General features: G+C 43.2%; 2 protein-coding genes across 3 annotated transcripts in view; both read left to right on the top strand.

Annotated features, from left to right (window-relative positions):
- The first annotated feature begins 422 nt into the window (after positions 1 to 422).
- On the top strand, positions 423 to 15,556 carry JMJD6 (jumonji domain containing 6, arginine demethylase and lysine hydroxylase). Of its 2 annotated transcripts, none has more exons than XM_077924242.1 (7): positions 423 to 743; positions 3,306 to 3,694; positions 4,935 to 5,221; positions 8,595 to 8,730; positions 9,705 to 9,843; positions 10,592 to 10,719; positions 14,526 to 15,556. In XM_077924242.1, the coding sequence occupies exons 1-7, from the start codon at positions 615 to 617 to the stop codon at positions 14,587 to 14,589; spliced, it is 1,272 nt and encodes a 423-aa protein (XP_077780368.1). In that variant the 5' UTR covers positions 423 to 614; the 3' UTR covers positions 14,590 to 15,556. The 2 variants fall into 2 exon arrangements, with proteins under 2 accessions (XP_077780368.1, XP_028572863.1); XM_028717030.2 differs by having other exon boundaries at positions 425 to 743; positions 11,706 to 15,556.
- An 8,341-nt stretch (positions 15,557 to 23,897) lies between these two features.
- Positions 23,898 to 26,675, top strand: part of MXRA7 (matrix remodeling associated 7) — a 59,631-nt gene continuing 56,853 nt past the window's right edge. Inside the window, exon 1 of the mRNA XM_028717031.2 lies at positions 23,898 to 24,755. Coding sequence (XP_028572864.2) covers positions 24,189 to 24,755 — 567 coding nt within the window. The 5' untranslated portion in view covers positions 23,898 to 24,188. The remainder of the gene's footprint in view (positions 24,756 to 26,675) is intronic.

Genomic DNA, 26,675 nt, shown 5'->3' with positions numbered 1-26,675 from the left:
CCTTATGCGTTAGGATTAAGTCTTCACGGTGCCACATGGCTGTGCGATTATTTCTTTTCTTTCAGCCGCTCCTCTCTTACAATCCAGACTGACATTGGGAATGGGCTTTCTGACCCACGCCAGCCAGCCAGCCAGATCTTATGCACCATTCCTACCTAAACGGCAGTGCAGTTCCCGTTTTGTTTTTTTAATAAAAACAACAACAACGGCAAGAGCCAGCCACAACTTTTGCACATTTCACTGCGGCGACAGAGCCCCTTGAAAGGTGGGCGATTGACTTCTCAAGATGGCGGCGGAGGCGGCGCCACTTCCTCCGCCTCCTCCAATCCTTCCCTCTCGGCGCCCTCTTTCCGCTGCCAAAGTCAGCCAATCGGCGCTGCCTGCGCGAGGGAGGGCCGAGAAGCGCCGGCCAATGGGAAGGAGCGATGCCTGGAGCGAGGCTGAGGAGGCAGCGGCGTTTGGCGGCGGAGCGAGGAGGCGCGGGCGTGAGGTTTCTGGAAGCTGCGGGGCGCTGCTCCTTCGGGCGGGGTGTCTCCGCGGCGGATCCGTAGCCTGAAGAGACGGCGGACCAAGGAGGAGGAGGAGACGGCGGCGAAGGCGCCGGCAGCGGGAGCATGAACCACAAGAGCAAGAAGCGCATCCGCGAGGCGAAGCGGAGCGCCCGGCCGGAGCTCAAGGACTCCCTCGACTGGACCCGGCACAACTACTGCGAGAGCTTCCCGCTTAGCCCCGCAGCCTGCAAGGTGAAGCGGGCGCGGGGAGGTGAAAAGGGGCAGGAAAATGGCGGGGAGGGGAGGGGGAGAAGGGCTGTGGGGCGCAGGGAGTCGGGGAGAGGCTCAAGGCCGGATCCTGCGTGAAACCGGGCAAGGTTAGGCAGGTGCCAGTCCTTCCTAGGGGCAAAGGGGCTTAACCCACAGCAGCCACCCTGTGAATGCGTGCCCGTTTTCCTTTTGATTCATCATAAAACCACATAGGGAGTGTGTGTGTGTGTGTGTGTGTGTGTGTGTGTGTGTGTGTGTGTACTGTATATAATATGTATATAGGTATGGGGAAAGCAGAAGTCTTGTGATCCCTTGAAGACCAAGGTGTACTGTGGTGTGAACTTTCCTGGACTGGAACCCGCAATCACCAGAGGCTGCTTGTATGCACTTGCATGCTTCACTTAACTCTGTGGCGCAAGCTGATAGATGTCCGCTTAGAAGCAAGCTACTGTACGTTGTTCAGTGGGGTCTACTTTCACGTAAATGGGGATAAAGCTTTAGTCTTGTCAGTGCAACTGTTGCTGCAGATTTGAGGTTTTTCCCATTGGCATTTTAAAAAAAGTACTTTGCAAGAGCATAAGTAGCTGCTCTTTCCCTATTTTCTTCCATTTTTCTCCTGCTTTCTCTGACCATGGAACCTAAGGTGGCATATAAATGGTTTGCCAGGCGGTGTCAGACTGAACACCTCCATAGCTTCAGCTATGTGCCTTCAGAGCACACCCTGGGAACAGAAAGCCGTTTGGGACTGTCTTGCCATCCATGGTTCTTTATTTTATATGGTACAATGACCCAGAGAGAGTGAGCTTATGAGTATGCTGTGAAAAGTGGTAGAACACTTGTTGCTGGAGATCTGGGAAATAAATCGGTTGTTAACTCAAGAACATCCGTATTCTCAAGAAACTGTACAAATCTTGTCTCAATAGTTTTGGAACAAGCGACACAAAGCAGAACTTGTTGTATACAGCATTCTAAATTTGCCAGGTGCCAAGAACAGTTGTAACCAAGTGAAGATGCCCAAGCGCCAGGAGGTTCAAGCTTGGGGATTCTTGGATCTTGACTGTCTTCACACACTAGCAACACATCCAGTTGAATTCTATCCATTATATTTATCTGCACATATAGAATGAATTTTAAGAATCAAAAAGTGTTACTGAAAAATACAACTTTTGAGTTGTCTGGCACAGCTGCCAGAAATGGCAGCTAGACATTCTGTTTGGGCGACTGTAATCCTGGTTTAAGGAGTCATTTGCTTCCTAGTGTATATATCTGAGTTTTTAACACTTAACACTGAATAAGTTTCCTTATGTAACATAGAATCCTGTGTCATCTTTACAGTGGGTAGTTATCAAGGAAACATGAATCTAAGGCTTCTGGTCTCGTTCTATTTTTTGTATCTGTAACTCTACTCTCGGAGTGGAAAGCAACCATTTAAAATTCAAATCATAAGCACACCAAAAATAGTCTGTTTCCAAGAATATTATGGACCATAAAATTACTCTTAATGTACAATCCTCTGCACATTGAACTTGGTGGGGCTTCTGAGCAAATCTCCATATGATCAGGCTTCATGTGTTGCAGATTTTTACAGATCTGACTGTTTGACATAACTTGGTTATCTTGAAACTTTGGAATCTTTATGGTGTGACATAAATGTAGGAGGGGGATCTGTTGATGTGTGTTGAAATACAAAGTAATATCTTATCTTAATGCATAGCAATTTAGACATGAAGAGGAATGGAAATTTCCATTCAAGTACTTCACTATTAGTACAGAGAACTTTTAGCTGTAGCAAGAATCTTGGGTGACTTTGGATTAAGTTGCAATGTTTTCTCTATCCCTCTGATTTCACTCATTGCTTCATGGTGATGATTCAGGTATACTTTTCAGCAATTAGGATATTGTTAGTGCTGTGCCTTATTTTAATGAGGAATAAGAATAGAATCATTTAGAACTGCATGTTTTCAGCGTAGAACAAAATTTATGTGTTTTGAAGCTTTCCTATCTAAAGGGGGATCTGTAATTGTCAGTTTTATTGCTATATTTTAAATTCCTTTGTACACTGAGGCTGTATTTGTTTATCTGAGTAAGTCCTGCTGAAATCAATGGGGCTTCCATTTGAATAGACATGTATATGGCTGCACTGTTAAAGTGTTGTAGAAATTATATTAAAATAATTATTACCATACACAGTGTTTTTCCTTGAGGGTGCCAGTTAAGGACTAGAATCTCTTGTATTTCATTAAGCATATCAGATTATCTGGCCATTTAAAAACATATTTTTAAAAGTGTGGATCACATAGTGCTATTACTCAGATGCATTCAGAATAAAATCCACTGCCTATTGGTTGCCTGGATGAGTCTATGTGCTTGTAGAACTAAGGAATATTTTTTTGGGTGGCTGCTTAATGTATATTTCTTATTGACTGGTTGATTCAGTATAAGGCTTGCTCTGCACTTGTTCTGTGGATCTTAACATGGTTACTATTATTCTGCAGTATTAAATGTGCATTATCCTGCATTGAGAACACTTTATCCATCTTTCAGGACAATGTGGAAAGGGCAGACGCACTCCATTTGTCAGTGGAAGAATTTATTGAACGTTTTGAGAAGCCTTACAAGCCGGTTGTCCTCTTAAATGCTCAGGCAGGATGGCCAGCTCAAGAGAAATGGACCCTGGAGCGTTTGAAACGCAAATACAGGAACCAGAAATTCAAGTGTGGGGAGGACAATGATGGGTACTCTGTCAAGATGAAAATGAAATATTACATTGAATACATGGAGACCACGCGGGATGACAGTCCCCTCTATATATTCGACAGCAGCTATGGAGAGCACCCGAAGCGTAGAAAACTCTTGGAGGATTACAGGGTGCCCAAGTTTTTCACAGATGACCTGTTCAAGTATGCAGGCGAGAAGAGAAGGCCACCTTACAGGTATAAACTGGTTATTTGATGCCTCGGGATAGAAGCAGCAAAGGGCAGTGATTTTTAAACAGATGTACAGTCCATCAGGGGTCCAACATTTTCCATTTTCCCTGCATATACAGCCAGAGTTGTTTTTATTTCAGAACTTTCACTAAAAGTTAACAAAAAACATAATAGGGAAGAGCTAATGAGAAATGGAGAGACATAAAAGACCCATATTTTACGGAAATGACCTTGTACTTCCTATGCCAATGCCAGATGTTCCTCCTCACTCCTACTGTCACCCTTTTGGTGACTTTACGCATTTTTGGCTTACATTCTTTGCAGTGCATTTTCGTAAGCTTATATATACTTTTCATAGCTACGTCTCAGGGTAATCAGGTTCCTTACTTTGGGGGGGGGGGGGCTCCGCAGTTTCACACTTGTACCATGTTACCATATTTCAGTAACAAAATTATGGTACAGATCGTTGGTTCCCAAACATGCCCCCCACAGAACTGTGCTAAGTGCTACATAATTTCCAATTGATTTTTTGTTGCTTCTTTTATTTCTTTTACTATATTTTGCTATATTGCAATATTTGCATTACATAGAATTCCAAATTGCAGTACAATATGAGAAATATAATTAAAATGCCCCAGTCTCTTACACCTTCCTTTTTCAAAAGGTATTCTAACTTCTTCATTTGGGTAAAATTGCCTTCTGTCTTGCCTTCTGTAGGCTTTTTTTTTACTATTTACTATTATTATTTATTAGATTTGTACACCGCCCTTTATCCATAGATCTCGGGCAGTTCACATTATGCTGGCATAATCATAAATTTTAATTTAATTTTTATATGCCATCAACCTTTTAATTGCCTTTGTAACATTTCTATGGAGACGTCTCCCCAGGTTCTGGGATAACTCAGCCAGCTGGGTTGAAGAAGGGTTCGTCTTGGATGGGAGGCGGAATAATGCAATTTCTAGTTAAATGAATAGCAGGCTGGGAAAGGCCTCCGGAGAGCTTGGAGAAAGCTGCTGGTTAACCTAGGCAATACTGAACTAGTGGTCTGACTTGTATAGAGCAACGTAATTTTTATCATTCTTTCATCTCTTTGCTTTCATCTCTCCTCAAATACAAACAAAAGATAAAGCAAACTTATCTCAGACTGCTTTGGAAATGGAAAGAAAACACTTGCTTTTGAGAAACACGTTAAGGAAAATAGCGGAGTTGTTTGTAACCCTGCTGGGTTTTTCCCTTTGTTCAGATGGTTTGTGATGGGTCCTCCTCGATCTGGTACAGGCATCCACATTGACCCTTTGGGAACCAGTGCATGGAATTCCTTAGTCCAAGGATACAAACGCTGGTGCCTCTTCCCTACCAGCACTCCCAGAGAGTTGATCAAAGTGACTCGTGAGGAAGGAGGGAACCAACAAGATGAAGCCATCACTTGGTTCAGAGTAATATATCCAAGGACTCAGCTTCCCACTTGGCCTTCCGAGTTCAAACCCTTGGAAATTGTGCAAAAACCAGGAGAGACTGTCTTTGTACCAGGTAAGGGCTTTTATTAAGTTTTGTGCTGAAGAGAAGTTATAGAAGATACACTTCTGGTGCAGTATCGAAGCCTGGACAGATGCGAAATAAAGTGTCATAAGATTCTTCTTCATGGATTCTATTATGTTAGGCTGTGTGTGTTGAGCAAGAAGGATGCATAGCAAATGTGATGGGAGGTAATCCTGAAATAATGTATACTTCAGCAAGGCAACCGAGATGGAGATGTGCTAAACCTTTGAAGATTAGGAAGTGGGAGGAAGCCCCTTGAATAATGTCCTTTCAGTTCCAAGCAGATTAACTGGTACAATAGGCGAGATAATTTGTCAGCTTTGAGACTTCCACGGTGAAATGGAAGCAGAAAACGAAAGTGGACAAGTGGACTCCACTTGATCTTGCTTCTTAAAATCACTTTTGCGTTGCGTCTCTAACAAAAGCCCTAGCACCTCTTGTCACATCTGTACAAACCTGCATCTCTCCAGAAAAGGTATATGAAGCAGGGAAGCAAACACTTGGACCCTCATTTCAATTTGTTCCTTAGGGAAATAATTTATCTCCTTCTGTCTCCGACTTTTAATTTCAGAAACTCAAAGACATGGGTATTATGGTCTCTGGCAGGTTGGGGCTGACCCAGTAGCAAATACTGGTTCTGTGATCTGTGGACCAGATCAGGTTTTTGGCCTTTAAATGCACACTTCTAGGACATGAGCCAGATGTCAAATAATGACCAGACTGTAGTAGGCCTCCGTCTCTTGTGTTTGGAGGGTTTTTGGTCAGTTGACAATTGTCTTTGTAGAACTGTTGATTCTGTATCAGAAATATATCACAGTCTTCAGTTAACATGAGTTGCCTTGTCAGTTTCCCTTATAAACTGTTTTTGTCTTAGGTGCTTATTCCTTTCATAAGAAATGTGTAAATGTAATCAATTGATCATGTCTTTAATTGTAGCTTCATATGTGAGGGAAATTAATATTCTCATCATAAAAAGTCAGCTTAAAAATAGATCTCTGGTATTTGACACAGAGTTTCTGTGCAACATAGATTACATATTAAGTATGCCACTAACAGTGGAGGAAACAGAATTCCATTCTTCTGTGACTCCTTTGTTCTTTTAAAACCATACTGAAGCAAAACAAAACAGTTTTGTTTAAATACAATAGTTTTATTTAGTTCAAACAATAAGATCCCAAATAAAAACCAAGCTATTGCTATTGTGCTTCCATTTTATTTATCATTTAATGTTCATTGCGTCTTCTGTCTTACTTGATATATTGATTGGATTCTGTGGCTAACAGCCTAGCCTTCCACATATTTATTTGGAAGCAAGTCTCACCATGTTTGGTAGGACTTCCAAGTAAGTGAACACTCTAAATCCTATTGAACCCAGTGAGGCATACTTCCAGGTAAATCTGTGTAGCAGGAACCCCCCACCCCAATCATTCAGTTTGTACAAACTTCACACACACTCACACTCACACACTACATACGCCACACTTCTGTTATAAATTCATAGAAAAATCAACCATACATCGGATTTGCACTGTTCCATTTTTATTTTACTCCATATGACAAGGACTATCAAAGGGGGGTGGCTTGGTTCTGGTCAGCCATAATCCCTTCACCATCCCAGCACATCCACAGGAGCCCTGCCCAGTTGCTATGCCAACCCTGATGGTCCTAGACAGAAGACCATCAAGATCACAAAGAACTTGCATATGGGAGTGGATTCAGCATGGACTGAAACAAAGGACAATGATCAGATCTTCCCTCTGGGGGCAGGAAACTGCCAACTCCCCTTTGTCTCCTGGAAGTGACTCATGGGGAGGGGGAAAGGAGGAACCAGCCAGGTGACAGGACACTCAGGTTACCACCACAACTCCTCCCTCAACCCCTCCTTTCTGTAATGTATGCATGATGTTTCTGGGGGTGGGCTTGACCTAGAGGATGGGAATTTCAAAAGTTTTGATAAGGTCTTGCACACCATCTTTCTGGGTCTTTCCTCTCTCCTGCAAGTGAGGGGAACACCCTGTTGCAACAGTTCAATAAAGGCCAAGCCTACAGGCTGCTGTTTTGCTCCAAGTTATCCTGGTTGGTGTCTTTGTTTTGTCCAAGGGAGCCCTCGGATTTTTCCGGTAACATCTGCAATGGACTGGACTGCATCACATGTTCTCTCTGTGGAGGTCCAGATCAGCCCTGACCATCAGCCATGCTGGCTGGGGCTGATGAGATTTGTAGTGTAAAATATTTGGAGGACACCAAGTTGGGGAAGGCTGTCCTAGAAGGATGGCTCATCAGGTGAACAGTCCCAGAGTATAAGGAAACCCTTTTATTTCATCCACTGTTTGCTAAGCAGTCCCTTTTCCTCCTCTTATGTAGTGTCATGCTCTGCTGCTCTGAATTTTCTTCATCGATGTCAATCAGGGGTTGATTTGGGGACAAAAATACTCATTTTCATTCCCATATATGGGTTTGCTTTATTTATAAATTTATACCCTGCCTTTCCTCCCAAACTAGGTTGTTTTTTTCCTTTTTCAGTTTGTTTATAATGCAGTAGGATACTGTTCTTCATTATTGTTTTTATGGTTGTAAGCCTTTGGTCTACATACTTCTTCTCTGTCCTCCGTGTCAGGGAGGAAGATTTTGACATTGTTCAGTTTCACTTATCTCAGCTTGTCCTGTTGTAAAGACCAGGGATTGCAGCTTGTAACAAAGTTGGTTGTCGGTTTCAAAACAAGCCAGCTTCAAACCCTGGTTTCTGAAACTCGCTTTTTAAGCTAGTCAGGGTTTTAAGAACATTTTCCTGTTCCAGAGAAAGTAAAATGAAATGCTGCTGAAGTCGCCCTCTTGACTGTGGGGAGAATAGGTTACGTTAGTCAGAGCCACACAACTCATGCACATCATGCTGAACACTGCATGGTTTATCACAATGTGTGAAGATGACCACTGTCTAGGAACTGGGGTTCTCTATAAAAGCAGGAAAAGTCTCAACTTGTTTTTGTTGTCTGCTAAAGCCTGGCCTGAAGTGATTTAGAAAAGACCCCATCCCTGAGTTTCTTGCACATTACAGAATACTTGGGGAGTAGCTTTTGCAGAGGGCCTTGCCGACCTCTCACTGCTTTTTAGAAAGGTGAAAAATTTCTCCCCTTTCCTCACACTTTTAAGGCAGAGGTGACTGCCACTTTTGACCAAATTTGTAAACCTTTGTGTTTATCCCAAGACATTATTGGAATGAGTATTGTACAGGAGAAATGGGTTTCAAAGATGCTTCTTATACACCTCTGTTTCCAAACATCCTTTCCCCTATTTTCAAGCCTACCTTTAAAAATAGCTTCCTTCGGTTGGTTGTTTATAACCTTATGTGGTGTTGCATTTGTAGGTGGCTGGTGGCATGTAGTTCTCAATCTTGACACAACTATTGCTGTCACTCAGAACTTTGCCAGCTGTACAAATTTCCCTGTGGTGTGGCACAAGACAGTAAGGGGAAGACCAAAATTATCAAGAAAGTGGTACAGGTGAGAGATGTGATCATTACTTCTGTGGTTTCCCAGATGCTGGCGGTACAAGCTAAATGTTGCTTCCTGCGTACGCCTGGAATGATGCTTGACAGAATATCTGAAAGACAGAAGTGATGAAGGTGTACTTGTTTTTGCATTTTGGAAAAAGATTGTGGCTTTCTAATAGCAGCATCTTGCATGTAGTCCAGAAGGAGAATTAGGCTTCTGGATTTCAAGATTCAATAAGGTGACTCAACTGTGTTTTAAAACATATAGTTTAAGACAGGGAATGCATTTGAACACTTTGTTTAAACTTACAATTACCAGCTATCAAATAAAAATGCTAGTTCAGTAGTTGAAATGTATTATCATGGTGAAAAGGGATGTTTTTGAGCATCAGTTAAAGTTATTCTAGAAACAGATGCATTCTCACTCTGTTGTGAGTACTCATTTCTCAGATTACCTATGTGAGTAGTCTGATCTGGCTTCCCATTGAACTGATCAAAAGGAAAGGCCCATCTAGTCCAACATCCTGTTTCTCATTTTCACCTTTCAGATTCCTTTTGAGACGCTTACAAGCAGGACATATGGGCAATAGCCCTCTCCTGTTGTTTCCAGCAACTGGTATTTTTGGTGGCAAGCTCAAAGTTGCAATGGTTACACTGATGGGAACAGGCTAGCTTGAACTGTTGAATGAATTTGGATCACATTTAAGCAGCATATTGGGAATTGAGAACATCTGTATCCCATTTCTTATTTTACCTAGATACTGTACATGAGAACCCCAGTCAATATTGTTAAATTACTTTTAATAAACGCTCCAAGTTGCATGTAAACACAGACTCCAGAATTGTAGCTGATGCATTTGGCTAGTGAAATAGTCTGCTGTGTCATACGGGCTGAAGATGCAAAATGTACAATAATGTTGCCATCTGCGTGTATATTTATTAGTTTGTTTTCCAACAAATATTTCTTGAAAATTTGTCTTCAAGGGTCCTAAAACAGGAACATCCTGAGCTGGCTGCACTAGCAGATTCTGTTGACTTACAGGAATCAACAGGCATTGCTTCTGATAGTTCTAGTGATTCGTCCAGCTCTTCAAGTTCCAGTTCTTCAGACTCTGATTCAGAGGTAAGTTACTACATCAGACATGCCACATGCTGTAAGTCACGGGTGGGGTTGTATGACAACAATGCTGGAGTGGGGGATATTGACTTTCAGGTGGTGTGCTTTAGCAAAAATGATTGCAACACTAGTCCTGGTCCTATCTATAAATGGTTTCTATATTCCCCAACCCCTGCAAATGATCTAAAAGGTTTTGATGGTCAGTAGTATCAACAAGTGAATCTTCAGCAAAAGGTGGCAGTGTGGGATGTTCCTGTTCAGGGTCAACCACCACGTTTTTCATTTCCCCCCTCTTGAATAGACAGCAACATTCTGTGGGCAGTGAGCACACTCAGTCACCATTGAGCTATGCTTGTTTTTTTCTTCTTTTGTACATGTGATATGCCACTGTAAGATCTAGGGAGTTGAAAAAGTCAGTCTCCAGGCACAGTCCACCAAGGAATACTGAAGTGGCTTAATTTCCAAATCTTGGGCCAAAGCCCAACTGATATGGGCCCACCTCCAGGAATGACTAGATTCTAGAGGTGTGGCCATCGTGTTCAAAAATGAGACTTAATTGCATTCTACCCCATCTTTGGACATCTAAATAGGAATATAATAGCCTCTTAACAGCTCAGATTCTAGGAGCCTCGTAATCACTTCAGATGTCACCATGAAATAATGCTGTTCCTCAGACAATGTAGACGTTATTACTAATCAGTGATCAGAATTGCTGTTTTGATAGTCAGGATTTATTACTGCCATTTCTTTTTAGTGTGATTCTAGCTCTGAGACGGAAGGAATGATGCACAGAAGGAAAAAGCGAAGGACATGCAGCATGATGGGGAATGGCGATACAAGCTCCCACGATGACTGCGTGAGCAAAGAGCGCAGCTCCTCCAGGTGACCCAACAAATTATGGAAACTAATCAGATTTGTGGGGCTGGGCTGCTAATTGCAGACAAGGAGAGCATAGGGGAGTTGTCCATAAAGGGAGGCAGCTTCACCATGTGCTTGTAACCCACCTTACCCCACACATCTCCTTTCTCATTTCTAATGCTCTAAACTGGGACTTCTATTTATCAAAAGTGGCTAGATTTCTTCACTTTTGATTCGTTTTGATTGCTTGTCCAACTCACAACTCCTAACCTTGAAAATGGTAATGTTGTTGAGGTATAAAAATCCTAGGAGAGAGAATCAGATTCCATGCTTATAGGGGTGTTAAGTGAGATTTGAATAGCTAATCATATCTTGGAAGAGACTTCTCAGGTTTTTTGAAGTTTTTTGTAGCCTTGACTTCATGTATCTCCAGTGTTGTAGATGTTGATGTTCAAATAGTAGGTCAGAGCTTATGCCTGGTAAGCTTCCAATGGTGGGTGGTAGGTAACAAAGGAAAAGAAATGGTGTCTCTTGTACCACTGGGTCATTCTTCAGAGGCAGCAGGTGGATTCTGACCATGCTATCTATTGGTGGATCCTGTTGATATAAAGCTTAGGAGTTTCTGCTTTTAAGACAAAAAAGTGGATCTCTGAAGAGCTGTTGTCCTGCTGTTGGTAAGGCTTGTGGCTGAGGTAAACATCTTGAGATGGCATCTCATCTCTCTTGCTTGTGTGGTCTGAAGGCTAGCAGGATGGGAATTGTTGGGAAATTAAAGACTCTTTCCCAGCTATTTATGTCAGTACTTTTCTCAGATATTCATATGATTGGCTAGCCACTTCTGATTCCTTTGCAGTAAATGTATTAAAGAACTGGAGCTACTTCCAAGAAGCTTGAGGTGCATTAGATTCTCTATGAAAAGTTTTTTTTACAGCCATCTTGCATAAGCTAAAAGATGCATGCCCTGACATGACAGGAAGTTGTGTTTTTATTTTTGTTGTTATTTTTGACAGGATTAGGGAATCTTGTGGAAGCCGTGCTCATCCCTGAAAGATAACAAGACCCATCTAAAGGCAGTTGCAGCCAGCCAACAGTCTTCTATTCTTCCTGTCAGCTGTATGCTTGGAGCTTTCTCAAGTCTTCACCACTCCTTTTTATTATTTTTTAAATCCAAACTTCTACTTGCCATTACCTGCTGACTTCTTGCTTACTAAAGGAGAAAACTAAAGATTTCTATGTTCTCAAAACTTTCTGCACTCCATCAAACAAGCTTTGTTATACATCAGAAGACAATGCTGCCCTCTGCAAGGCTGTGCTGTGGCTCACAACTCTGTGCAGTCGGCAAAAGAAAATGGGGAATATCTATTCAAAACGTAATCTTAAAAATAAGCAGGTAGCTCCTGAAAGCCTGTGTCAAGTTCCAACATTGTCATATGTTTACAAGTTGAGTTCTCGTGCACTACAACTGGAGGTCAGAACTATAACCTCTGCTGCATGTAACTAGTCAGCAGATCCTTTAACTAGAGCACAAAAAGAGACACTGTGTTAACTGTATCCAACTAAGTACCCTTCTGTTGTGTAAAAAATGATCACCCTGTAAGAAGCACCTTTTTGTAATTCTTAATTTGTTGATGACACCAAACCAACCATGGACTAATAAGATTTGTGATATATGTAATGTCTGAACCAGCAGTCCATTTCCACAATTACATATGCTTTCTATTTTAAAGAAAAGCTGCTGGATTTTGCAGTAAGTTTGTAAGTTTGCCCCAGAAAAAGTAGGTATGGAAGAAGCTGTAGTTGCCTCTTTTACCTCTCCCTGTGGGAGCTTCTGGAAACATTATATGAAGGTAAAGCTTTTTTATATGGAGTGTATGGAGTCTGAAAAAATACAATAAAAAACCCATTTTATGAAGAACTGCTTCTCTGCAGCCCAGAAACTTCCTACTCGTATCTGCTGTTGTAATATGGCAGGTTTTTTTACGTGTGTGTGTTTTGTCTTGAAATAAGATGTGGTTGTGTGTATCTTAAGGTAGCTGTATTCTTTCAGGATATGTTGCTGCTTCAAGGTTTTTTGTTTTGTTAATGGAGATGGGTGTTATGTGTCAACATGGGTCTTGTACCTCCATACACAACAGTCTCTACCCTGAAGGTCTGCAATATAGTGAAAAGGTCTGATGCCCCAATAACACTTTAAAGCAAGTTTAATGATTAATTGGGTATGCTTCAAAATTCTCTTCTTGTTTTTCTGCTTACCCCATTACCAGCAACCTAGGGAGAATTCCCATCTACTGGCTGATGCATTGTGAAAGTACTAATTATTCATTTCCAAAATACTACCATATCACTCAGGCAGGGATCCATATATCACTTGCCAGCCTTAACTCCATACTTGCACAAAACTATCATTTTTTGTGAATGCCAACAGTATGTGTTAAAAGGATGGCTGCCTTCTGTATCCCATAACTGTTTTCTTCCAGGCTCTTTTTCCTTAAAACACTTGAGTTAAACTAGCAGACTTGTACCTGATGCTGCTCAGCCAGTGCAGTTAAAATCAGTATCGTTTGTAAGGTTCAGTCCACTATCTTGATTCAAAATTGCATCCAAACATTGAGGAGAACCTGATGTCTGAACTCAGTAACCATCATGCAAAGTTTGGTTACAATATCTTAAGAAGAAGGATCCAAATGCATAGCGAACGCACAAACACCTTTCCAAAATTTATAGCAGATGAAAGTAACCAGGTGAATTTACCTTGGATTTTACAACTTCCTGGGAAGCTGTATCTATATAACTTTATGTTCCAATTTTTTTGTGGCCTGGTACCCAAGAACTCGTAACTCAGGAGGCAGATGAACAGCAACAGGAAAGGAATTAGGACTAGTATAGATATCTTAACATTGACCAGAGAATTTGAAGCCGCCTGAGTCAGCCCAATATTTACTCATTGGCAGCGGCATTTTCAATATCTTGGGCAAAGGTCTTTTCTAGCCTTGCTTCCTGCTATTACGTTGTTTGACAACCGTGGATTGCACCAATAACCTTCGGCATGCCAATCAGAATTTGGCAAAATCTGCCAGTGCTGTTAAAGTATTCCTTGCAACCATGAGGTTTAGAATATTGAAAGTGTATTTGTTTTGCTTTCTGTGTTTAAAAAAGGAGACTTGTGTAATACATTCTGTGTGGCCTTTATGCACTAGGTTTGCAGGGAATGTCATCTTTACCTAGAAGTCTTAATTCCTGTTTGTCATACCGGGATGCAGATACATTTGTTCAGCCATGTACATTTATTTAAACTAGGATTACAAACCTTCACTGAGTTGATCAGTAAAATTCATCTGGAAGTTGGGGGCTAAGTATGCTTGGTGGGTGAGGCTGAAGAGCCCTGCCATTTGGGTACAATATGCTAACTTTCTCTGTCTTGTATCAAATATGCCATTAAAACACAAACTTGGGTGGCTTTTTTCTTTGTATCAAAAACTGATGGATATTTGGCATAACTGGTGAAGCCAGTTATATTTTTTTAGGAATAGTTACCACAAGCAACTGAACATGTCAGTGTTCAGCTACAATCAGTGTCCTTTTTAAATGTATATCTTCCACAAGTGGGATTTGTTCATTTGTAGATGCTATTTGCCTCTGTTACTGTACTAGGGAATATTTTTATTCCAGATCTCCCAAACTGATGAAAAAAACCCACATTAAACTTGGGCTTTCTTTCTTTAAAAAAGTTGTAGATTTTATTTATAGGAATGTACATCTTGCATCTGAGTAGCTGGCTAGCTCCTTTCAGTTGCGCTCTTTCAGTGTTGTCATTTTCATTGTTTTGCCAGATGCCAACTATATTCCTGTTCTGCGGAGTTGAAGCCAGGCAGCTGTCATGCTGGAGGAAAGTAAATTGGTTTTGTTAAGTACCAATCATTCAGATAGCCGTGGGTTGGGAATAAGGATCCTGAATTCTTTACTTGCCCAGGGTTGCAAGCAGAAGGAAATAACTCCAAGCTTCTGGTTTAATGATTCCTTTGTGATGGGGTGACAAGAGTGTGAAAACTGCAATATTGCTTCTAAATAATCCTTGCCGAGAAAATTTACAGCTGATCGTTGTTTAAATCACAACTCTTATTTTAAAGATACTGCTTTTCACAAACTCCCCCTCCTTAATGTGCCTCTTTGAAAACTAATGCAGTGTTTATATTATGCCAGCTGCAGTTAGACCTGAAGTTGCTGCCTAAAAGTCCAATGGCTAATACTTGGCTTTTTTTATAACTATGATACCTAGAAACCTATGAGATTATAATGATCCTAGCCAGGATCATTATTAAACACTAATTAAACAACAGGGGTTTTACAAATCAATATATCTCTAGCTCAGACTTTATTTTCAGGTCCTTAATCCTGTACTGTTATTAGAACATCCTTTTAAAAGGATGCATGTTTTACAGTTACCCATCTGATGAAAAATTTCACTGAGAGCTTGTGATTGCATCAAAGAAAGCCCTGGGTTTATTAGCTCTTCTTGCATATTTCAGTTAAATTGGATCAACCTTTTTTCTGAACAGCTTTCAGCAACAGCCATTTCTTACTTTGGGAACTGTGCTAAATCCTTTTATTTCTCGAATTCCTAATGACTGTGTCATTGTGTTGAGGATACCTGAGAGGCCCTTAGACTAGAGCTCCATTCTTCCCTTTTGTGAGGGGCGAAGTCTCGACTGTTTCAGCAACATTTAAAGTGCCACCTCCGCTAACAACTTGTAAAGTCTAATCATTTAATGGAACCAGGGTGGGAGTGCTCTGAATTGTTCTCTGAATGATTTTCATGTTTTTCATTTTTAATTTTTTTAAAATAAAGCCTTATTTTCCATTACTTCACTTGTACTTAGCTTTCATCTAAACATTGGGTGATAATCTTTTTCCTTATGTGCAGTAACTAACTTGCAGTGTCACAATTTGTAGGATTCTGAAATACTTGATGCAGTGCAGCATGCTAACTAGAATATATATTCTGCTAGAGCTTCAACTTCTTATTGAATTTGTATCCTGATTACTGCCTTGCATTTTCTAGGAAATGCTTTAGATATTATTGTACCCTTCTGCATAGAGGAAATCAGAAGCCCAATGTGACTTTGTGCTTCTGCAATACATACATTTGAAAGCAACAGTGAATTGGCCTTTAGTTTTGTGTAGCCTCGATAAGGATATCAGAGACAGAACAGATTGCCTTTAATTAACTTGTAGCTTTCGGTTAAGCCATATCAGACAAATTAAACATAAGTTTGATATGGCTTAACTGGAAGTTACAACATCCTTTACTTAGCCAGAGCAACCGCATAGATCTGAAAAGAAGTTGTGAATCTCTGCTTCGCTCTCTATGCATGCCAGGCGGTGTGCTACTTACTCAGTGCTAGGCTATAGTTATGCGGCTGAGAGGAATTAGATATGTTTTACTAGAAAACTCATCAATAGTAAAAAAGGGAATAGTCTGTTATCATAGAATTGTACAGGTGGAAGGTACCCTGGGGTCATCTAGTTCAACCGCCTACAATGCAAGAATCTCAACTAGATCAGATGGCCATATAACCTCTGCAATTATATTCTAGGAATTTATTTTTAGGAGACTTTAATTAGTTACCAGAGTTTGATCTGGAAGCTCCTACAAAGCTTTCCAATCATCTTTTTGTTGACCTTGGTCTTTCTCTGGATTTAAGAGTGCAATCGGAACAAATGTGGTTATGGTTTAAACAAGTTTCACACAATTTCTTACAAACATTTAAAACCATAAAGTCACACAAATATTGAAAAGAAGAAACACAAGGCATTTCTTAAACAGTAGAGATTTAAGGTAGCAGTTCTTACCTGTCACCCCAGAGTCCCATATGCACCCACAGCTTTGGTGGTCCAAATCCAAAAGAATCACGCCCATCATGCTTTTGCCCCTTTTTATATAGTTCTTAAACCTTGGGTTCCATATAAGGTGGCTGTCTCAAACATAGTGCCCCTCTGATTCCCCCTCTTTCTCCACATGTGACTTTGACCTACACTGCAGAATTCAGTAGCCTTTCTCACCATGAGCTCATCCCAGTTATGTGTCCACCTGGTCTTGCTGAGATTTCTGAAAATAATACAATTCCCTGTTATGATCCTTTAAAGTATTCACCAGATGTCCCAATCAAAACCCTAAACATTTAACACACTTTCCTGCCTATGTTCTGTGTCTGTTTGAGGTTGCAAGTGTTCACAGAATACCTCTATCCCTTGTTCTATTTGCTTTACTGTCCACAAGTTCCTCTTTTCCCAAACTTGCTCCAGCTTAATATACCAGTGTATCAACGTGGTCAATTTTTATGAGACCCCATATCCTTGATGGGTCTAGTATTCACTTCTACTTTTTTCTAATTCAGTTAGGTGCATTCAGCAATGAACAATGTTTGCCTCCTGTGCAGCCCACTGTAAAATTTGGCCTTTCCTGTTTCTGCCAGCAGCTATGAATAATACTCCATTTAACTTCAAGGCAGCAGAGTCTGATAGTTGAATGGTGGTTGCAGGGCCCTACAATAGCCAGCCCAGGGAATGGCTGAAGCTGTGATCCAAGTATACATGGTTACTAGAAAGTAAGCCCCACTGAACTCTGTAGGAAGCCACCTACATCAGTTTCTTAAGACTTTGCAAATTCTTACAATTCTGTGGTACAGGATTTAGATTCTTAAATCTGAACAACAGCTTATTTGCAGCTTTGCCTTCATCTTCATGGTCTCCCTCTGCAGCACTGGTGGGGAAAGAGTTTCACTGTCCTTCTGGTAGAACCCCTTTTGTATGGTACCATCTTGTTTGCGGGATTTGCATTGGCTGTCAGTCTGCTACCAGGCACTTTCCCCTTATATATCCCTTATATACTGCATTCTGTAGGAGAGTTTGTCTTTAAAAGTTCCAGAGGTACCAAAAGTCAACCCCACAGTAACTCAGACCAGGGCTTTCAGTATAGCTGCCCCTATTCTACGGAGCAGCATTCCTGCTAAGATAATGGCAGGTGCCCACTATGTATGATTTCTAGAAACAACTCATACCACTTTTGTTTCTGCAAGCCTTTTCAGCTAATTGAAAAGTTACCTGCCTTAGGTGTTCATTTTGTGATTTTAAACCTACACTGGGTCGTTCTTTTCTGCCTTTTAAGGACATGGCTGTAGGCCACCTGGGACCATGTATGTGGAAGGCAATTCCATAATTATCAAACAATCATAATAGTGAGAAGGGAAGGGGGATTTTCTCTCCCACTTCAGATGTTCAACTTATTTGCTCTGTTACCATGCCATGGTTTAGTTGTGCATTGGCTATCCAAACACACTGGTTGTTTACAAATTAGGTTGACATGTCTTTTTGCATTGGAAATAGTGCTGGCGCTCAACTATCCTTTCCTACCTTGTTTTTCTCAATAAGGTCCATTCCATTCTACAGCGATTGAGTCTGCATATTGCCACCATAGTTGCAGTTGTCCTTGCTGTCAATTTCCTGCTTAGATATTTGTTTGGAGGACCACCCTTTTCCATTAGAGGGCAGCAAACTGCTGAAATTAGCCAAGTGTTCTGTGGAAGAGCTTGGTCTGTTGAAAATTAGACACCGTTTGATTAAGAACTGGCCTTTATCTCCAAAAAAATGGGGTGATCTGGACTAAGGAGAGCAGACAACAACAACCTGGTCATTTAAGTAAGGGGGAGGGGGAGAATCTTGGCAAACCATGCTACCACTTCCTTATAACCGGGAAAGGTAAACCTGTGACCCTCAGGAAGTTTTGTTCCAATTCCCATCCGTCCCAGTTAGCATGGTTCATTTTCAGGGATGATGAGAGTTGCAGAGCAGCAACATCTGCAGGGCGCCAGGTTCCCTACCCCTTCTTGAAATGGATTGCCACATCAACCCTTTGTACAGATTATGGCTCTTCATCGGTGAATCTTCAAAAGGATTCCCAGTCCATAGATTTCCCTTTTTGTCAGAGGTTCTGAGAACCAAATATTCAGTCACATAAGACTACAGTGGTACCTTGGGTTACATACGCTTCAGGTTACAGACTCCGCTAACCCAGAAATAGTACCTCGGGTTAAGAACTTTGCTTCAGGATGAGAACAGAAATCTTGCTCCGGCAGCGCGGCGGCAGCAGGAGGCCCCATTAGCTAAAGTGCTTCAGGTTAAGAACAGTTTCAGGTTAAGAACGGACCTCAAGAACGAATTCAGTTCTTAACCCGAGGTACCACTGTATATACTTGGTTCCTGGCTGCATGCTTCCCATGGGCATCTGGTTGGCCACTGTGAGAACAGGATGCTGGGTTTAGATGGGTCACTGGCCTCATCTTTTTATGTTCTTATACCATACTCCCTTTTAAAAAAAATAAATAGTAATAATCAAGTTTTGGGTGTTTTTTAGCTAGATACTCAAAATCCAGAAATGTCCATATTGAGTGTGTCCATATGAACACGTCTGCAAAATGGAAATATAAGCAACAAATAAAATAGAGGCTATGACCTATCACTGATGTGCTGTATACTTGGCTCACTTGTACCAGTTGCTCCCTCTTGCACACAGAAGTAGTCAGTGTGGGAGCTACTCTGATTAAATCAGAGAACTGGAAAACTGTATCAGATGCCAGTTCTGTCATCTATTACTTTTACCTGCCAAAATGAAACTTGGAGGCAACTAGCCTAGACCTTCCCAAAGATTTGAGTCAAGCGGAGAGAAAGGTAGAGATGTTCTAATGCTAAAGATTTAAGGAGAATTCACTTCCCTTTTCTGTCATAGTCAGTTCTGAAAAATGACACAGATGTATCAAGCAACTGTATGTTGTCTAACAAAAGAGAAGAAATGCCAGCCAGCTGACAGTGCTTCCTAGATGTGCTTAGCACCGTCCAAAAGGGAGCGATCGCTAACAGTCCAGCTCTGCTTATCCCTTTCCTGTGAGATATAAAGCTGTATGGAGGAGAAGATTAGGTGTTATGGCTGTTTGTTACTAAGAATATAATTATCCGCATGCTAATGATCACCGTCTTGATAGGATTAGCCCGAAAGACAATCCCAGCTACAACCCTGGAGACGTTGCCTTGGCCAGTTCACTGTTCTTTAAAGTGGATTTACTTGGTCTCCCTATCCCAGGCAATGCATAAAATATTAATTTATAAAGGTCACATTAGAGCTCGGAGAGAATTTATATTGGCTCTGTTGACTTAAGTAGGACAAAATCAAAAGAAAACAAACCCTGTCCCTTAAAGGCATGCTGGAATGTGACCCTTGTCTCCAGAGGTGAGCTTGATTAATGCCCTCTTGCCAGGGGTGGTGTGTCCCGTTTTGTCACTTGAGATTAAAGGGGAAGTTCTGCTGCTGCCATCTCCTACCTTCTGCTGCCACCTGTTCTGCCACCACCATGCACCCTACCGCATGCGCCGTTGTCAGAGGAGTGGCACCACTATCAGTGCTGATTTAGGGTAAGATTGCACTGGTTTCAGGTGAGATCTTGCCCAAAATGGTTGCAAACTTGCCCAAAATTGGTGCAGATTGTGGTGGGGCTTCTCCTGGGGGGGGGGGGGTAGGCAAGGCACCCACAGGCATGCTGCCTGAGGAGTTTCTGCTGCCTGAAACAGTGGCCTCCCCTGCCTGGTGGCTGGGACGCCTCTGCCTTCTGCTGTAAAGGAAACAATGCAAACCTGTGGGAATGTGATTTGGTGGGTTTGTTTGTATCTTAAAGGCTGAAGTCGTCTCAAATGCCAACTGGAACTTCTATTCATATATTTTAGAAAATGGGAGCAGCCCTGCATCCATCACTTCTCATTACGGATGATGACTCACTTTTTCTCTGACCTGCAAACTAGTAGCATAAAATCCAAGTGTGTGTATGGCTGCAAGCATCTCTGCACACACAGATCTCTAACCAGTTACAGATAGGTAGCCGTGTTGGTCTGCCATAGTCAAAACAAAAAAATTCCTTCCAGTAGCACCTTAAAGACCAACTAAGTTAGTTCTTGGTATGAGCTTTCGTGTGCATGCACACTTCTTCAGATACCGAAGAAGTGTGCATGCACATGAAAGCTCATACCAAGAACTAACTTAGCTGGTCTTTAAGGTGCTACTAGATCTCTAACCAGGCACTCACATGAGGCCGGACTGCCCAATACCGGGAGCATTTAAAACCTTTGTCTTCAACAAAGGTGATCTAAGGTGGGTCATAACAGTTGTGCTACCACCACACAAATATATGGTAAAAGGGAAAAAAGAAAAGAAAAGGATCCCCAGATGCATGTCTGGATTAAATATGGGTCCTGGATCTGTAAAAATGCAGACTCTACCAATTCAAGCCTTTGGTGAAATCTCACAAGCTGTATGTGTACAGAGATGGAGGTGACCTGTGGCTCTATGTTCTTGAACTACAACTGCCACCATCTCCGACCATTGGCCATGCTGGCTGGGGCTGATGGGGGTTTGAAGTCCAGCTACACCTGGAGGGCCACAGAGCTCCTCACTCCTGCTTTGCTGTCTCAGTACAAAGCATTGCATTCACTGGACCCCTCAAGACTTCACACAAAACTGGGAACTGTAACATGAGCTAGAGACTGAGTTCTACCCAGCAAATTTGTCCCAGTAGCACAAAGGCTTCCACCACCTACACAAAGGAACTTCCTCTTCTTTCCTCCCCATGAATTCCTCCTGATCTGTTCTAGGGGTTCCTTAAACCCCAGAGCAGATTTGGGAAGAGAACATCCTGTTTCATAGGCAGAAGCCCTTGCCCTAGTCGGAGGAGTTGGTTGAAGACAGCCCTATGCTGAGCACCTACGCTGATTCATTTATACATCTATTGAAAAAATTGGGGATATGTTTAGCGAGGATGTGGATAAAAGCCAACCCTCTCTTATCTTACCAGAGTTCTGGTGTTACATACAAACTTCAGAATCTTAAAATGAACCAAAGAAGGCTGAAGCTGACCTATTTGTGGGTTTTTGTTTTTGTTTTTACAAAAGAAACAAGGAAAAATGAGTAAAATGGAGAGATGGGTAAAACTTCTGCCGCTTCTAGCATCCACCTTGTACCTTATCTTTTCCCCCAAGGCTGTGCAAACAATATCTGGCCATCCAGCTTCCTGGCAATGACTCGAGACCAGTAAACATCACTGAAGGCTGCATCTGCGTTGACTGCAAGGTTATGGTGCAGTCTCTCTCTCTCTCTCTCTCTCTCTCTCTCTCTCTCTCTCTCTCTCTCTCTCTCCCTCCCTCCCCTTTATGACTGAAGCAGGATGGAGAACTGCAGGACTAATCGCTCTGTTTACAGGCCAGCACCTAGCAGCCCTAGGATATGGGTCTGGCATGCGAGCTTTAATTTCCTTTTCCTGTTGGCAAGTCAGGGCATAGTTATCTATCCTGATAGCTTGGGGGGGGAGTCTGTAGCGGCACAGATAAATTTTACTTCTGGGCAGCAATCTGCTACCAGCCTTACAAACCTTGCAGGCTTTAATCAATATTTAGGACTGTTAAAGAGAGGGGGAAAGCATGGCCCTATTGTCCAGAGATGTTTTCTGTCACCTTGTGCCTCCTTTTGTGGTGCATCAAGGATTGTTCTTCCTGCCTTGCTAAGCAAGGCATTGCTGTGGGAAGTAGACTGAACAATGCAAAAAGCCGGTGTGTGTGACAAACGGTATAGGTGTCTCTAAGGGAAGCTGTACCTCTGTGGTTTAACCGGTGGCGGCTGCTGCCAGCCCCTCAGATTCTACCTTGTTTTGAAGCCAAAGGCTCTTCAGCTACAATACTTTTCAAAAACAGGGAAGCAACACTTCTCAGTCCACTGCTCACCTTCATTCCTAACTTGGTTTAATAGACTGACCATCTCCATTCATGAGGGAGGTCTCTGGACCTGTTCCTGACCAACTTCTGCTGAAGGCAAATAGAGACAGACAGTCCAGCTGTATTAAGTAGGTATTTTAAAAATGAGTTCTAGGAATGGGGGAAGGTGAGCAGAGAAGTTTTTGGATGTTCACTTAGTGTAGCATACAGGCAGGGAAAGTCCTTAGCACTAGGCCAGGGAAATCTCTGGAGAAGGTGTAAAAGAGATTCCCTCTTGCAAGATGTTCCCTTGTATACTGAGGAACAAAACAACTGAATTGCTAAACCAACCTTAATTGTTGCTTGGCTTTGGAGATTATGGACAGAAAGAACCTTCCTTGCTGGGTGGAAGGAGAGAATCCATAGCAGACAGAGTATTTAAGTGGGAGATGGGTTTGAGCTTAGTTCTGCATGTGAGAGTGCGCCAGTTATATAGCACTCTTAATGGACCAAGTGTTTTACAGTCTTAATATTTCCTCATTCCTGTGAAATAAGTGCTTAATGTCCCCATTTTATGAGTAAGCAACTGAGGCAGAGGCTGAGTGATTGATTCAGGGCCACCCAGTTGTCTTAACTGAGCAAGTGCAATTCATTGCTGGAAAGAGGCTTGTTATTCTTACTTATTTTATTTCTACACCACCCTTCATCCAAAGATCACAGGTCAGTTTTTAATATAAAAACACATGCAAACCATAATAACAAACAGAAATAATTGCCCCCCTTCCCCTGCACACATATACACAGTTTGAAGGGGAGAAGCAGAACAGAGCATTCCATAAATATTGTGTTGTCACCCTATGGACCTCTTGAGGAAGAGGCACACGAAGAAAGGCCTCGGGTGATGACTGCACGATACGATTTTATGATTGCTTGATCATAGTGTTTATCTATTCATAGGCATAACCAGGATTTATATTGGGGGCAGGATGGAGGGGGGGGTAAAACCAAGCTATCTATGACGCGATTGGTCAGTTAAGTATTTTTATTTACTAGATGGGGGGGCTGTCCCCTGGTTATGCCCATGTATCTTATGATTTGATGATATTGTAAGATGTTTTATGATATAATATTTCACTTTCTTCAATATTGTTTTATTCTGGATTGTTTTATTTGATGTTTTAATTAAGTTGTAAACCACTTTGAGTTGTTGTTTTTTGCTTAAAAATATAAAGTAGCATAGAAACATAATAATGATGATGATGATGATGATGATGATGATGATGATGATGTCAAGGACTGGGCCCAACCCATACCAGCTGGGGAGAAGGAGCAAAGCGAACTCGCGCCCCCCGTATCAGGGGGTCTGAGAGGCGGGAGCGCGCGGCGGTGGGCGGGGCGCAGGGCCGTGACGCGCGTGTTGTGAAACCCGACCCAGCTTGAGGAGAGGCGGGATTCCGCCCAGTGCTGCTGCTGTCAGGCTGTTGCGCGGCGCGCGTGGGGACCGTGGAATTCGCCGGAGCTCTTTCCACTGCGCGGCAGCAGAACCAGGGCAGGCGAGATATCGGAGGGAGCTGCCTGCTGCTCTTACCCTTAATAACGCGGTTCTTCTCTGCTAGCGGAGGCAGCTCCTTGCTGGTGCGTTGCAGGCGGAGCTGCGGAGCCCCCAGCGCAGGGACTGCGGCGGCGGCGCTGCTGCTGCCGAAGGAGGGATGGATGTAGCGTCGGAGTTGTACTACCTGGCCGTCCCGCTGCTCTTCACCGTCTTGGCCGTGATCCTCGCCTCGGTCTTTGTGAAGCTGAGGACCGGCTCGGAGGGCGACAAAGCGGCGGCGGCGGCGGCGGCCCCGGGAGGAGGCGAGCCCCGAGAGGCCGCCGAGGAGAGCGCTGCGGCAGAGCCGGCGGACGGGGCAGAGGGCGGCGAAGCGGGAGCGGAGGAGCCGGGCGCAGCGGGGCCTCCCCGGCTTCCTGAGGAGGGAGGCGGGGAAGTGAAGGGCGAGGGGAGAAGGCGCCGCGAGGAGGAGGAGATCGGGGCTGCCGAAGAAGAAGGGGACGAGGAGGAGAAAGAGCAGCGCCGGGAGAGAGGCGCCGAGGAGGACGAGGACGCCGCCGCCGCCGCCGCCTCTAGGACTGCCCAAGCCGGACAGCAGAGCCACCCGCAGGAGGTTAAGATCCCCAGCCAGGCGGCGGCGGCTGTCGCTGCAGCTCCGGTGGCAGTAGAAGAAGAGCAGGAGGAAGAAGAGGAAGAAGAGGAGGAGGAAGAGGAGGAGGAGAGCAAGGTAAAGGAGATGCTACTGGGGGAGTCAGGGAGAAGTGTGTGCTTGGAGAGTCTTGTAAGATCCAGGTGTGTGTGTGTGTGGAAGGGAGCCCGAGAGTCATCTAGTCCAACCCCCTGCAATGCAGGACTCTCCACGAAAGCATTCCTGTGTGTGTATATATATGTATATGTCTAGATCGCGGAGCTCCTCCACTTCTCCGGACAGCCCTGCTTTTGCATTTTGTGCGCGTTTGCCTCGCCTTGTGCATGTGAGCCAAGCCGGTGACTTGAACTGTGCGGGTATTTGGTGGGGAGGTCAATGCGCTCTCCTTCCTTTCCTTCGAAAGGCCGAGCGAAGCCTCCCGCCGCAGCCAATCAAGGCGCGGATCGCCTCCTGCCGAGGACTCCCCTCGCCGCACCTCGCCTTTGTTGCTCTGCGTTTCGTGCCCATTCAGCATTCCAGGCAATTGGCGGGCGCAGCTCCAGGGCGATGCCACGTTCCATGCAGTGCTATTACGGTACTTCTAATACTTGCACTGCCCTAGCCCGCATCCTGGAAAGACCGCGAGTCAAAGAGGTACCGTAATAAACGGGGGGCAGTGATCCAGGACCCTCGATCTCTTGACAGCATCAACCCAAACTTTGATTGTAACCAACAAGCTGTCTTGGTTTCGCTCTTTGTACGTCCCAGTGCATCTATAAAAGGGAGACCCCGAAAAGCTTTCCATCCCCTTCTCTCCCATTTGTGTAACTGGCTCAGGAAGCCCACCTGTTGCTTCAGGAAGTATGAGCAATGACTGCTTGCTGCTGCTGTAAATGTCGCAGGCCTCATTCAGAAGAGAGACTTTTAAGATTCCCAAAGAAAAGGTGTGCTGATTTATTTATTTCTGAGATAGCTTGATGGAAATAATGCAGACGCAAGCATTACCTTTTACCTTTAGTTGCTTGTGCTCACTTTGGGAATCTGCCTTTGGCGTTTTGTCTTTTCTGTTGGTAGCCTAAATGCTAGAGGAGGCCTTGGAAAGTCTTCTCCTTACTCATAACGCAACTTTGATACATGAAGATGAAATCCCCCTGGGTGGTGCCTTTTCCAGCCTTTAAGAAGGATAGGTCTGGCTTCCTATCTCCTCCTGCAGCCTCATGTTTTCCTATAGTCTCGAGAGTGAGACACATTATGACGTGTCCCCTATTTTCCCAGAGATGTGCCCTGGATATGCATAGGGCAGGAGGCACTGGCATGCAGCAAAGGTAAAAAATACTCGCCTCTGCATTCAGCCCTGGATGGCTTCTGATTAAAAATAAATGAGCCATCTTCAAGACACAAAGAGGTGACACACTGCCTGCTTTATCAACCTACCATTGTTCTAGTTAGGCTATAAACCATGTGTTGTGCTTAAAGTCCTTCATATCTAAAATATGCCCCATTACTTCACTCTCTTCTAGACTGGCACTGGAACCGTATTCCTTGAAGTAGCTCAGATATAGTCCAGACAAGTGGGACTTGCAGCAACATTTGGCCATGCTTTTTCTAGGATACTCCATTCCATTTCCACTCCCACCCCCTTTTCCTGTCCCCTCCTCAACAGTTGGCATTCCCATGGCCACTGTGGGGTTGTTCTATGCAGGGCTGCTATTTTAATTTTATTTTTCTACAGACTATTTTGTACTTTTCTCTGTCTGCAAGTACTTCTGCACATCACCTCCTGGGCCATTTTGGCTATACAGGGATCCACACTCAAGGAATGAATCTGCTGTTACCATATAGGATTATTACAGATGCACACTGAAGTATCACAACAGATGGCTCCAGGCAGACCTTTTTTTAAGACGCTTGAAGTGTAAGGAGGGTGGTGGCTGAATGTTCATTTGAGGGGATCCCCTCATTCTTAACACTGCACCCTGTGTTAAGGTCATTTCCAGGGCTTTTTTTGAGCAGGAACTC

Source organism: Podarcis muralis, chromosome 2, assembly GCF_964188315.1.
Source record: "Podarcis muralis chromosome 2, rPodMur119.hap1.1, whole genome shotgun sequence".
NCBI lineage: Eukaryota > Metazoa > Chordata > Lepidosauria > Squamata > Lacertidae > Podarcis > Podarcis muralis.
Note: the sequence above shows the minus strand (reverse complement) of the source record. Positions and strands in the feature narration are given on the sequence as shown.